This window comes from Leptodactylus fuscus, chromosome 9 (genome assembly GCF_031893055.1).
Source record: "Leptodactylus fuscus isolate aLepFus1 chromosome 9, aLepFus1.hap2, whole genome shotgun sequence".
In the NCBI taxonomy this organism is placed as follows: Eukaryota; Metazoa; Chordata; class Amphibia; order Anura; family Leptodactylidae; genus Leptodactylus; species Leptodactylus fuscus.
In genome coordinates this window covers 4,316,870-4,330,577 of record NC_134273.1, presented here as the reverse complement: position 1 = coordinate 4,330,577, position 13,708 = coordinate 4,316,870, and the positions used below count along the sequence as shown (strand labels likewise).

Sequence of the window (13,708 nt, the reverse complement as noted above, 5' to 3'; positions counted from 1 at the left end):
AGTAAGTTGAAGAGGTCGCAGTGTTTGGATGACCGCTGTGGGGTCTTCGCTCAGTACCAGTCGCAACACCATACTTGCATTGCAGCTCAGCCCCAGTCATTTGGGTCGGAATGAGCTGAACCATGTGACTGATGAATGCGATGTCACCAACAGCTGATCAGGGGGGTTCTGCATGTTGGACCCCCACCAATCACCTAAGTTATCATATGTATAAGACCTGAAAAACCTTCTAAGGGAAAAGTTTTGAATTACATGCAGCAACAAAGAAATATACCTTATTGGTTTTTATAAAAATAAACCGATTTTCCTGTTTTGTACTTGTGCAGCTTCTCTACGGATGAGGACAATGACACGGAGGTGGAGGCCATAGAGCAGGACACGGAGCTGCACCTGGTGTCCGAGTGCTGGGTGGAGCCTCAGAGCGGATACGTCACAGGGACCTCGGAGAGCTGGAAACACCTTCAGGGTCTCATGTACTCGGAGATCCCTCAGGCGGTGAGTGTGTGTCAGTCATGTCAGGCCTCGTCATGTGGAAGAAGTTATCTTCAGTGCTGTGTTTTATGACTTGGGTGCAGCAAACCTTAAAGGGGTTGTCTAGGACCATAAAATACAATGTAGGCATCAGGGGAGGGCTAGGAAATAAAAATACATTAGTTCTTCCCTGCATCCTCCCTTCTGTCCCTGTGCCGGTCCAGCCGTCTCCTTTGCTGCTCTGTATGAAGGTGACGGGCGGCCCCGGGACGGCAGGGTGCAGGGAAGCAATTTTCTTTTTTTTTTTTTACTTTCTAGCACTGCATTTAGTTGATGCATGGTTTAATGATCCCAGACAATCCCTTTAACGTGACACTTTAGGCACTAAGCGCACCTTGCTGCAGGAAACTGAAACCTGACTGGGGAACTTCATTAAGACGAGTGTATTTTACACCAATAGTGATGTCCTTTGCCTCAGTGGAGGGTTCACTTACTTCTTGATGGGGCTGTTTCCCCTCAGCAGACTTGGCCTTCCATAGATTGTAATGTCCTTTATGCCAGACTTGTGGTGTACGATGACTATGGCGTTGGTGGAAGCCCCGCCTACATTTTGAAAAATGGCTCTGATGGTGCAAAAATATCACTTGTGACTATTTTACTCACATGCAGTGCTAAATGGCTGCAAATCAGCGATTTGTGACTTTTCAAGTTTTGTTCATTTAACGTATCTCCACCAATATCTTTTGTCGTGTTAAGTGTTAGGTTAGAGTTTGCTGCAACTCATTTTCTGGTTGTCATGTTCAGTAAATAGGAGATTCTGGAAAGGCTCAGTGACGACCATTGTGTAAGAGCAGCCATATTGTCTTCACCCTGCTTTCTCAAACAGATAGGACTGCAAATATCAAACATTTTGAGCAGATGACACAACGGCTTCTTGTTATTGGGGGATGTTTGTGCAGCTTTTATCTTCGCGCTTCGTCATGCCGTGGCTTCCTGTGAGTTCAGTGACTCTTCTTCCTTTCTTACAGCTGTTTCCCAGAGATCAGGGCTGTATAAACATCATGCTGACATTCGAGTACATCATTCAGCTCTGCCAGAACAAAGATGGCGGCTCCCCTATCCTGACAAAAACTGAGCGGACAGGTGAGAGGATGTAAAGTCTGACCCTTTCTGCACGCTCACAGGGTCGCACCTCACAGATTATGTATAATTCTGCAGGGTTACTAATATTCTGTGCTGACCTTGTGTGGCCCCTGTGTTTGCAGACCCCCCGGAGAGCAGCGGGCTGTGCATTAAAGAGGTCCCATTTCACTTTGACCTGATGAAACTGCTGCCCAAATGTCAACAGATTGAAATGTTCTTCTTATCACTGAGCCGAGGTAAGAAAATACAGTAGAGTCTGATGATCCAGAATCCTCAAAGCTCCAGGGTGACGGATTATCAGATGCCCTGGACTGTCTTGCATACGTTTATCTGCTCCCTAGCGCCTCCTCTTGATGACCTGAAGACCCTGATGCTGATAGCTTCAGGCTATTTTATCAACACTAGTCAATGGTGCCATGAAAACAGGGAAGCTGATGGAAGCTTTGCTCTAGTTTTAATAAATTCCTATTGCTACTTTTATAATGCATTTTTATTACTGTACCTAATACAAAGTTCCAAATCCTCTGCATAGATAGAGAATTAATACAATTGAGGTTTCCTGCAGCCACCATTAGAGGGAGCCCTCTGCATACAGGGTCATTATTGAGTTTTTTGCATTCTTCATCCTCAGTAAGCTCCAGGGCCCCCCTTTATGGTGAATGCAGGTTGCAGAATTTTTGCCCTGTACCTCTGAAGCTCTGTATCAGAAATGTGACGTGACTATAAATGTTCCACAGCTGAGGCAGAAGGTTCATCCATAGAGGCCTCAGTGCCGAACGACATACTGCTCAGCCTATTCCATGCCTGCCTTCAGGGGGACCTCAATGACCAGGAGATCCCGCTGGATGATCAAGACCACCTGACTTTTATGGAGCAAGTTCTCCAACGTGATCGTGACGGCCACCCCGCCCCCTTCACCTACCCACAAGGTAAGTGATCTTCCCTCAGTCCCTTGTAAGTCATCCAGACTCAAAGCCTAAGGCTGCACTACTGAGGGAGTCTCAGGACGACAGCCAAACCTTCTGATTTCTATCTGGTTCAGTTTAAGCATAGAGCGGGCTGGTGAACTAGGGAATGGATATTGTACTTGGTCTCTCTGACACCATGGCAGGAATCAGACAGGGGCGTGTTGTCGTTGCAAATCTCCGGGTAGTTGAGCTTCCTTTCCCTTGCTTGTGGCCTCACTTCTGTACGAATTGGCTACTACTGCAGTGTAAAGCATGGTGTCACAGCGCAGCTGCCTGGGCATGCAGCAAAGACTGAAAAAGGACAGAATGATAAGAGAGAGAAAAAAGTACTCTAGTAACAAGAAACTGTGTACATAGGGGGAGGAGCCTCAAGGAAGGGGAGGAGCCTGGACAGCTACATGGAATGTAACTTAATTAAAGTTGTTTCATTTATTATTTTGTAACATCTGTCATTGATGTGTTACAGAGGAGTCGACGAGCAGCACCCTCCCCCTGGACGTGACCGATTCCTCTACGTCACATAACAGTGGTCAGCATGACGCTTCAAGTTCAGCCAGCCTATTGCAGGTATTGCTGACTGTTTCCATCTCATTCTCACAGTCGTACCTGCCTGGTTGTGTTATCCCCCCTCCGCTGCCCCTTCTCCCTCTTCACATTTTTGTATTATGCAAATATATTTATTTTCAGATTTGCAAATGTCCCCCTCCTCATGTATCACCCGGCCGCCCGGCTGCAGATTGTCTTACATTGCTGCAGTATTTCCATATCACTATTTGCATGGCTGGATTGGAAACCGTCCTTGTGATGCTGAGGAGATTTACCTGGGCACAGGTAGCAGATGGGATGGCTCGTACCGTGTTAGAAGGAAAGCGCTGACGGTTTTACAACATTTCTCACCGTACATTTACATGACACGGCTCATTTAGAAAATATATAGTTTCACGTGTTGATATTGATATCCATTATTACTCCGCTCACAGCCAGAGCTGCAGTCACAATTCTGGTTTCCGGTGAAATGGTTAAGCTGGCTCAGTAGGAATAAGCTGTGGTCAGATCCTTAAGCTTATTCAGACTCAGTAACCGCGCAACCATCTCTCACTGTGACCCCCGCTGCCCTATTTACCACTATCCACCCCCTGCCCCTGTTGCCCCCTTACCACTGCAGTTCCCTGTACCGTAGTTGTCCTTCTTGCCCCCATGTGCCGTTGTTGCATCCCTGCGCCTGATTTGCCACGGCTGTCCCTATGCCACCCCCTCTGCCCCCATGTTTTGTTGTTGAGTCCCTCCACACCCTCTGATCCCTACTCTGCTCCCTACATATCAGGGCTGTCCCTGTACTGATGTTTCTCTTGTTAGAGCCCATGTCCCACAGAGGAGACTGAGGATGGCCAAGCGTTGCCGCACTCGGAGGGGCCGCCGCAGTGGCGCTGCTACGCTCGACTAGTGAATGCCCAGCACCTGCTCCTCACCTTCCTGCCGGCAACTTTTACAGGTACATAATGCAGAGCATGACGTCACTACAGGTGTCCTAATGGTCGCTGCTCTTGAAGGCAAAGCGTTAGTTAATGAACTTCATTTATTCCACAGACGTACAGAAGTTGACACTTCCGGATGCCAACCTGACCCCAGAGGGAAATTCTCAGGGAGAAAGTCTCCAGAGTAATGCTGGTATTCCCACACTGAGCATCACACCTGCAGGGGGTAAGGGGGATGCAGTGTATAATGTATGTACACAGCAGAATAGTGAGCGCAGCTCTGGGGTATAATACAGGATAAGTAATGTAATGTATGTACACAGTGACTGCACCAGCAGAATAGTGAGCGCAGCTCTGGAGTATAATACAGGATAAGTATTGTAATGTATGTACACAGTGACTGTACCAGCAGAATAGTGAGCGCAGCTCTGGAGTATAATACAGGATAAGTAATGTAATGTATGTACACAGTGACTGTACCAGCAGAATAGTGAGCGCAGCTCTGGAGTATAATACAGGATAAGTATTGTAATGTATGTACACAGTGACTGTACCAGCAGAATAGTGAGCGCAGCTCTGGAGTATAATACAGGATAAGTAATGTAATGTATGTACACAGTGACTGTACCAGCAGAATAGTGAGCGCAGCTCTGGAGTATAATACAGGATAAGTAATGTATGTACACAGTGACTGCACCAGCAGAATAGTGAGCGCAGCTCTGGAGTATAATACAGGATAAGTATTGTAATGTATGTACACAGTGACTGTACCAGCAGGGTTGTGAGTGCAGCTCTGGAGTACATAGATTCCCAGTAGGGCTTAGATGTGTTGTTTGTGCCTTCGGTGACAGATAATACAGATATTGTGCTTTGTCTTTCATCCTTTGTGGCCTCAGGTAATGGACAAGAGACTGATCACAAGAAAGAACTTCACATCTCCTTCAGTCGTCAGTCGTCCTTGCAAGACATGACCTCCTGCCGCCGACTGCGCTGCCCTGTCTATGTGTATAATTGTCCACTAGAGGCGCTGCGAGAGCAGTTAGTCAGCTCGCGGCCGCAGAGGATGTCCTGTGACATGTTCTTTAGGTGAGTTACACAACTTATACACTCCATAGTAATTCTTGTGGCTGGGGCAGCAGTAGGATTATTTCAGTATAAGCCACATTACATATAACCTTGATTCATTTTCCTTTCATGTTTGTGTTTTATTTCTTCTATGTGACTATACGGCCATATGGTGCATTGTAATGTTCTGGGGTTCCGCCTCACACAATGTGGTACAATACGTGCGGTTTACAGGACTGACTTCAGTGTGTATCATGTCTGTTATATTTTTGCACCAGTTTCTTCCTATTGATTTCTATGTCCCATCGGTAGCTGTGGGTCGGACCGCAGAACGGAGGTCGTCTGGGATTAGAAAACATGGCTGCTTTCTACCAAACACAGAACCACACCGCTCCACAGCTTGTGTCTGGCATTGCAGCTCAGCTTCATTTATTTCAATAGATCTGAGCTACAGTATGAGACTCAACCCTGGAAGAAGGTAGCCATGGGTGGCCACTACTGCTCTGTGCCCGTGTACAGGGATGTGTGACCTGGTAATATGGCTGCTATGAGGATGATCTTTCTAGAAATACTTTAGGTGACAAAGGGACCCTGAGGAAACCTCCTTCTGTGCCCTTTAGGAATAAAACTATTCAGAGGGGCGACTTTGATTTTTAGTGTTTCATAGTAAGGATTGTGCATTTATTCCGTATTCTGCGGCGGTGGCCACTGTTCTGTCGCCAGGCGGCTCTTAACCCCCTCCTCTCTTCTTCAGTGAGTTTAAACAGGAGTCTATATCGTGGGAAATCTTTCAAGAATTGAACACCAGGTAGTATCTGTTCCCGGCTTTGCCTCTGTGGGGATGGTCTGGGGTGCTGGGTGTGGAGTCTGGGGTTGTCTGGGGACGCTGGGCCTAACCTGAGCTTGTGCTGCATGTGCTGACATGTTCCACGTATGAAGTATTTCGTGTTTACATTGCTGCAGCTTCTTCCACAGCTTGCTCATGAGATTCAGAGTTGCTAATCCAGGTCTGTATCAAAAACGTTGACAAAGTGTAATATCACCTCTGCAAAAGTGGCACAGTTTTACCCATATGAACTCCTGACTGGCCTGATACTACTCACAGCTGAGGGTTTGTTACATTTGTATCTGGTGAAGAGACTCCAGGTTAACCTGCGCTGATACATAGTAACAAACTGCCTGCAGAAAGACTTGCTGAGCAGTATTACGCCAGGTTCACACTAATGTTGTGCTCTCCATCGTCCGCTGGGACACCAGTTACACATGGACACCGGCGGACTCCATGGACTATAATTTCTACCTGAAAGCGGTGGAGAGAAAAGTCCTCGTGCAGGAATTTTATCTCCGCTGATTTTCAGCGGTTTCTGTGACCGATTTACCAGAAGAGACTCCGGTGTTGATGTGAAGCCAGCCTTAGGTGAGCAGAATACATATTGACATATTCTACATATTGACAGCGATAGATATCGAAGCACAAAGTGTATTAGGATGTCTCAGAGGGTTTCATTATAGGAGGACTGAAGGGGTCCCCAAATGGCCACTAAGACCTGCCATCAATTTATGATTGGTCCAACCTCTGGGATCATCATCAATTAGAATTTCCCTCTAATTTTCTATGGAATATCAAGCATTTGCACGTCATGTATAATGTTAGACCACTGCTGCATTCACTTCTATGAGACTACAGGAGATCACTATATTGGTGGGGTGATGTGCACGCTCAGTCACCACTCCTATAGAAGTGAATAGATCAGTGATGTGCATGCTCAGCCACCAATATAGTGATCTCCAGTAGTATTACTATATTGGTGGCCGAGCATGCACACCACTCCACTATTCACACGACCACTCGAGGTCCCCTATATACCTTCATGTAGTAATATGATATGTGCAGCCTGTATCATGAACCGCCTGTCTTTGTTGTCGTGGGTCGTTGCATTCTACATACTAAGCGAATCATAAGCTGCTCTTCTCTGTGCGTGACGTTGCGTGTTCTTATTGCTGATGGTTTCCGTGCAGTGTACAGATGTGCATACAGCTATAGCACCATGTGTCCTCAGTACAGACACAGCCAACAGCATGTTACATGTATGTAGGATTGAGTTTCGAGCTCTGTGCAGTCATCTACATACACAGCTGCCATGTCTGTTCACACGTCCTGATCCTCCATGCTGAAGCTCTTCGTACAGTGCACGCAGCTATGACATTTATCTTGACATGTTATTCCCATTTTGCAAAGTGATATTGCTAGATATGTTCTCATTATGGAGTCTGTACTCTGTGACCCCCCCCCCCAACAGCCAGAGGGTGAATGCAGTGCTGTGTCTCCTATATTTGAATGCACATTGGTGCCCGGAGACCCTGCGGCCCCCCCAATCACTTACATGCGGCCCTCATTTATCTCCCTGGCCAGCAGCGCTGTGCAGAGGGCAACATTGAAGGGGTACAGCTCTCTAGCCCCTTTATTCTTAGGGTTAGTGGGGTTCTAGTGGTCAGACCCCTCCCAATCACAGGTAGTTATATGGCGTCAGCCTACAAGATAACAGTAACCCCTTTTAATTCATTCACTGTACAGCTTTACAATAAAATAGACACCACATATGATTGTCCCTCAAATTGTAGACTGTCCCACCCCGACCACCATGCGCTTGGATTACTGGTTCATATTCACCATGTCTGCTGCTATAATACCATTGTCACCCATCCTAAAGGTGAGCTTCTGCACCTCCTCCTCCCGTGTCCTCAGGTCTCAGTCCTTGGAGCGACCATCCACAAATTCATTCATCCACCACAGGCAAAAGGAACTTGTGAAGTATTGCAACCTGCTGCAGGAGCATTACCACCAGTGCTATGTGAAAGGTCAGAGCGGGGACTGTATGGCGGAGCTGGATGGCTGTTTGTAGTCAGTGACTGTCCTTCACCTTTATCCTCCTGTTTCTTGGTTCCCCACTAGGCATGTTCAAGGCACTGCAGCAGTCTCTATGGGTGTCCCACCAGGACCTCCTGACCGCCATGGATTATTGTGAGGAGCAGCTGCGGGAGATTGATATCACCAATTTCCTAATGACTCTGTGTGGACACCTGCGCAACTTCAGAGAAGCACAAACAGATGGTGCCTCACCCCAAAACGTGCGGGTACGTAAAGCCAGCTTCCGCATTGGCAGCCTGGAGCAGGAGGATGAGCCGAGTGTGCGTGACAGTGCCGTGCTGCAGTCTGAGTCCAGGTAATAAGTTCCCTGAAGCCTTGTCCTACTTAATTATACATCTACCAGTAGGGGGAGATCACTACATACAGATTATACAGTCACCACTAGGGGGAGCTCACTGCATACAGATTATACAGTCACCACTAGTAGGAGCTCACTACATATATAATATACAGTCACCACTAGGAGGAGATCACTACATACAGATTATACAGTCACCACTAGGAGGAGCTCACTACATACAGATTATACAGTCACCACTAGGGGGAGCTCACTACATACAGATTATACAGTCCCCACTAGGGGGAGCTCACTACATACAGATTATACAGTCACCACTAGGGGGAGCTCACTACATACAGATTATACAGTCATCACTAGGGGGAGCTCACTACATACAGATTATACAGTCACCACTAGAGGGAGCTCACTACATACAGAATATACAGTCACCACTAGGGGGAGCTCACTACATACAGATTATACAGTCACCACTAGGAGGAGCTCACTACATACAGATTATACAGTCACCACTAGGGGGAGCTCACTACATACAGATTATACAGTCCCCACTAGGGGGAGCTCACTACATACAGATTATACAGTCACCACTAGGGGGAGCTCACTACATACAGATTATACAGTCATCACTAGGGGGAGCTCACTACATACAGATTATACAGTCACCACTAGAGGGAGCTCACTACATACAGAATATACAGTCACCACTAGGGGGAGCTCACTACATACAGATTATACAGTCACCACTAGGAGGAGCTCACTACATACAGATTATACAGTCACCACTAGGAGGAGCTCACTACATACAGATTATACAGTCATCACTAGGGGGAGCTCACTACATACAGATTATACAGTCACCACTAGGAGGAGCTCACTACATACAGATTATACAGTCATCACTAGGGGGAGCTCACTACATACAGAATATACAGTATACAGATTATACAGTCACCACTAGGGGGAGCTCACTACATACAGATTATACAGTCACCACTAGGGGGAGCTCACTACATACAGATTATACAGTCACCACTAGAGGGAGCTCATTACATACAGATTATACAGTCACCACTAGGGGGAGCTCATTACATACAGATCATACAGTCACCACTAGGGGGAGCTCACTACATACAGATTATACAGTCACCACTAGGGGGAGCTCACTACATACAGATTATACAGTCACCACTAGGGAAGCTCACTACATACAGATTATACAGTCACCACTAGGGGGAGCTCACTACATACAGATTATACAGTCACCACTAGGGGGAGCTCACTACATACAGATTATACAGTCACCACTAGGGGGAGCTCACTACATACAGATTATACAGTCACCACTAGGGAAGCTCACTACATACAGATTATACAGTCACCACTAGGGGGAGCTCACTACATACAGAATATACAGTCACCACTAGGGGGAGCTCACTACATACAGATTATACAGTCACCACTAGGGAAGCTCACTACATACAGATTATACAGTCACCACTAGAGGGAGCTCACTACATACAGAATATACAGTCACCACTAGGGGGAGCTCACTACATACAGATTATACAGTCACCACTAGGGAGAGCTCACTACATACAGATTATACAGCCACCACTAGAGGGAGCTCACTACATACAGATTATACAGTCATCACTAGGGAAGCTCACTACATACAGATTATACAGTCACCACTAGGAGGAGCTCACTACATACAGATTATACAGTCACCACTAGGGGGAGCTCACTACATACAGATTATACAGCCACCACTAGGGGGAGCTCACTACATACAGATTATACAGTCACCACTAGGGAAGCTCACTACATACAGATTATACAGTCACCACTAGAGGGAGCTCACTACATACAGAATATACAGTCACCACTAGGGGGAGCTCACTACATACAGATTATACAGTCACCACTAGGGAAGCTCACTACATACAGATTATACAGTCACCACTAGAGGGAGCTCACTACATACAGATTATACAGTCACCACTAGGAGGAGCTCACTACATACAGATTATACAGTCACCACTAGGGGGAGCTCACTACATACAGATTATACAGTCACCACTAGGGAAGCTCACTACATACAGATTATACAGTCACCACTAGAGGGAGCTCACTACATACAGAATATACAGTCACCACTAGGGGGAGCTCACTGGCCACCAGGACACTATTTCACTGTGTCTTCTAATAATCTTTGTTTTAATTCCTCAGTGTGGATGTAGAAGAGTGTGCTGAACAAGAAGTCATTGAGGTGCCGACCCCAGAGCCGAGCAGTCACCCCCGTCCAGAATTCCAGCTTTCTCACCTGGACACAGGGCAGCCTTGTGAGGTGTCCACAGACCTGCACAGAATCATACAGGTAGCCTCACCCCCCTTATCACTGGCGCATACACATCGCTGTAGGTCTGATGGCGATCTGTCACTTATTCAGCTTGGGTGACAGTATAGGCCAGTTCAGTAGAAGAGATAAGTGGCCGTTGCGGATGTCGCTTATCTCATGATGGTTTAACCATTTATTTCCTCCAACAGAGGAATCTCTAGTGTCTGTATCCAAAATAACCATGAATTCTTCTTACACCCAGTTTTGTATCTCCTACTTCATAGGATAAGTTTCTTGCTATTGGAAGTCTTCATTTCAAGACGGTGCCATCAAACCCTCATTACTTCTTCTACTATCCGTCTTCCCAGAGGAGAGAGGTAAATGATTATTCATCAGAATTATTCATTTTTATTATTGTCTTTTGCAGCACACCCCATTGAGTTGCCATTTCCCCCTTCCCGGTCTCCTATGCTACTGTATATCTACTTGCTTAAGGATCTTTGATGATATCGTCACCGGTATTCTTTAATCTTCGACTTAAATTGCAATGTCCTAATGCAGGATTATAGATAGATAGAATTGATTGATAGGAGATTGGTGTAGAATCGCTGGAGTGGTTTTCATGGTTTAGTAATGATGTCTTCCCACCTCTTAACAGGAGGACACGGCTCAGGACACAGGAGACAGGAAGCCCAGCGAGGATATGGAGGTGTCAGAAGCAGAACAGGCCACAGAGGAAGGTGAGGATGAAAAATAGGAAGGCCCTTGACCCATGCAGATCAGGCAGTGCTTTAGGCCACCTGGCTGTAGAGAGGACTGCAATACAGACCAATTCACTTAGTGGCGTTTTCCAGGCTATCCTTAGGATAGGTCTTCAATTGTAAATTGGTTGGGGCCCGACGCCCGGGTCCCTCACTGATCATCTAATTTATGAGACCCATTCACTATGTGACTATTGAATGTGATGTCATATGGTCTGTAAAGTGGAAGTGGTGCTCAGGGAGTGCTGCTGCCGCTCAAAACATGTGATGGTTATGGTGTTGGACCCCTGATAGGTGTAAGTGTCTGTAGTGACAAAGCCCCTTTAAATGCATCTGCTACAGTTCCTTTGTACAACCAGGTGGACAAGGCGCCACAATATGGGGAAAAACAGGGAGGGGTTTGCCGCAATGCACCAGCACTGCATCAGCACTGCAAATCTGACATGGTCAAGACGGTCCCAGAGGTCGGACTACAACTTTTCCTTTGCTGCAATATACTATCACTTTATCAGATGGGAAAGCCTCTTAATATTTGCAGGCTCTGTTGAACTGTAATCTCTCCATTCATCCAACAGGAAACACGTCAGCAGGGGGCATCGCTACCGAGAGTGACCCTGACCTGGAGGTGGAGTATCGGGAGCACTCAGATAATGCAGAGTCCATGTCGGAGTCTGAGACTGTAAATCAGGATGATGATTCCTTCAGTGTTCTGGGAGGAGACTCGCTGAATGGTCAGGAGATGTCCGAGCTCGAGATGCCGCCTCTGTTTGTGCACCTCATCTGCTCGGTCACACACAAGAACCAGCACGGCTCCATGCCGGTCCTCACACTGCCCACCTGCCTCGGTAAGTCAGCAAATACGAGAGGGACCCTGCAATGGCTATGCAATGGCACACATGCAAGTCACACTCTAGGTTTGCTGTCCCTTTAAGTGAGAGGACGGAATCTTTTTGTTTTGTTCCTATGGATAACATGGCTTTCTGTCTGCAGGAAGAGACTGTAGAAACTTTGGCCTCTGACTTTCAGTCCCTGCTTCCTTTCAGGTGAAGTGATCGGCTGCCTTGAGAACAGTGAAAACCTGCAGAGCATCTCGCTGGCAGATCTGAGCGTTATGCTTGATATTTATGTCCTTACTTTACCCCTGGAAATTGAGGGGTTGAGCGAAGATTCCCAACATACCCGGTAGGAAGCAATATGAACTGTCCGCGGCATAGTCCGTATAGCAGGCCGGGTCTGAAGAGTCCACATTGAGCAGTGTACGGCCTGGACTATACACACACAGCTTTTCCTTTGACTGTTTGTGAAAGGTTCCCCATTATTTTTAGAATTGGGGAGACCCTGGGGTGCAATTTTCTATCACAGTGATCCCCCCACAATGGATTTGTTCCAATAGAGAAGAAAATCTGAGTAAAAGACAAATATTAAAAATTATTGAACTGCTGAAACAAACTCGGACACAAAGCTCAAAATCACTTCAAAGCCAACGTCAGACCCCAGTCCAGGGCCCTAAATGAATTCACGCCCCAGTCCAGGCTCCTAAACTAATTCTGACCCCTAAATTAAAATAACACCAACCCCAAGGCATGACCCCTAAACCAGACCCCAAGTTAATGCAGACCACAGAAGAATACCCAATAAGTTTAGTTCCCATTAAATGAATTCAGATGACATCAGGGCTAATCCCTAAATCAGACCCGGCACTAGACTTCTAGGAAAAACACTGGTCAAGGACCCCGAACTAGACCAAGACAAATTCAAGACAATATTCATAGGACAGACCCCTAATACAAAGCCTAGAAAAGGATCCTAAATTAGACTCCAGCCCAGACTCCTAAATCAGGAACCTAAGACAACAGATAAGGCTCCATAATCAGACCCCAAACCATCCTCTTAAATCAGACTTCAGATGGGGCCGGGTTACTTCTCATTCCCTCCTGAGGTCAATGTCCTTGTAAATGCAGTTTTCTATAAATCCATTACACGACATTACTGAATAACAGAAAACCCTGTAATCCCGTGTAAGTCCTGATCCTCCGGCATCATTACTAGACTAGCACTTGTGGTCACGTCTTACATTTCATGACACATCCTATATTGCCGCCATCAATATGTCCACAGCGCCGCCCCACAGAGAGGTACAGATCACCAGCAAATATTTGTAGAGATATATATATAATTTTTTTTTTGTTATAAATTTTGCTCAGATGGGTCAGGCTGGGTAAGAACCAATGCAAATGTTATTACAAATCTCACACCT

General features: G+C 46.4%; 1 protein-coding gene across 3 annotated transcripts in view; it reads left to right on the top strand.

Moving 5' to 3' along the window:
* SZT2 (SZT2 subunit of KICSTOR complex) overlaps nt 1–13,708 on the top strand; it is a 64,165-nt gene that overhangs the window by 17,671 nt on the left and 32,786 nt on the right. For 2 of the 3 annotated variants that reach the window (XM_075286532.1, XM_075286530.1), the window contains exons 19-34: nt 327–495; nt 1,500–1,614; nt 1,737–1,850; nt 2,352–2,543; nt 3,049–3,149; nt 3,939–4,074; nt 4,170–4,283; nt 4,954–5,143; nt 5,877–5,930; nt 7,869–7,981; nt 8,076–8,346; nt 10,582–10,729; nt 10,975–11,067; nt 11,349–11,430; nt 12,027–12,296; nt 12,495–12,633. In XM_075286532.1, the coding sequence (XP_075142633.1) occupies nt 327–495; nt 1,500–1,614; nt 1,737–1,850; nt 2,352–2,543; nt 3,049–3,149; nt 3,939–4,074; nt 4,170–4,283; nt 4,954–5,143; nt 5,877–5,930; nt 7,869–7,981; nt 8,076–8,346; nt 10,582–10,729; nt 10,975–11,067; nt 11,349–11,430; nt 12,027–12,296; nt 12,495–12,633 (2,301 nt within the window). The remainder of the gene's footprint in view (nt 1–326; nt 496–1,499; nt 1,615–1,736; nt 1,851–2,351; nt 2,544–3,048; nt 3,150–3,938; nt 4,075–4,169; nt 4,284–4,953; nt 5,144–5,876; nt 5,931–7,868; nt 7,982–8,075; nt 8,347–10,581; nt 10,730–10,974; nt 11,068–11,348; nt 11,431–12,026; nt 12,297–12,494; nt 12,634–13,708) is intronic. The other variant, XM_075286531.1, reaches the window with a different exon arrangement.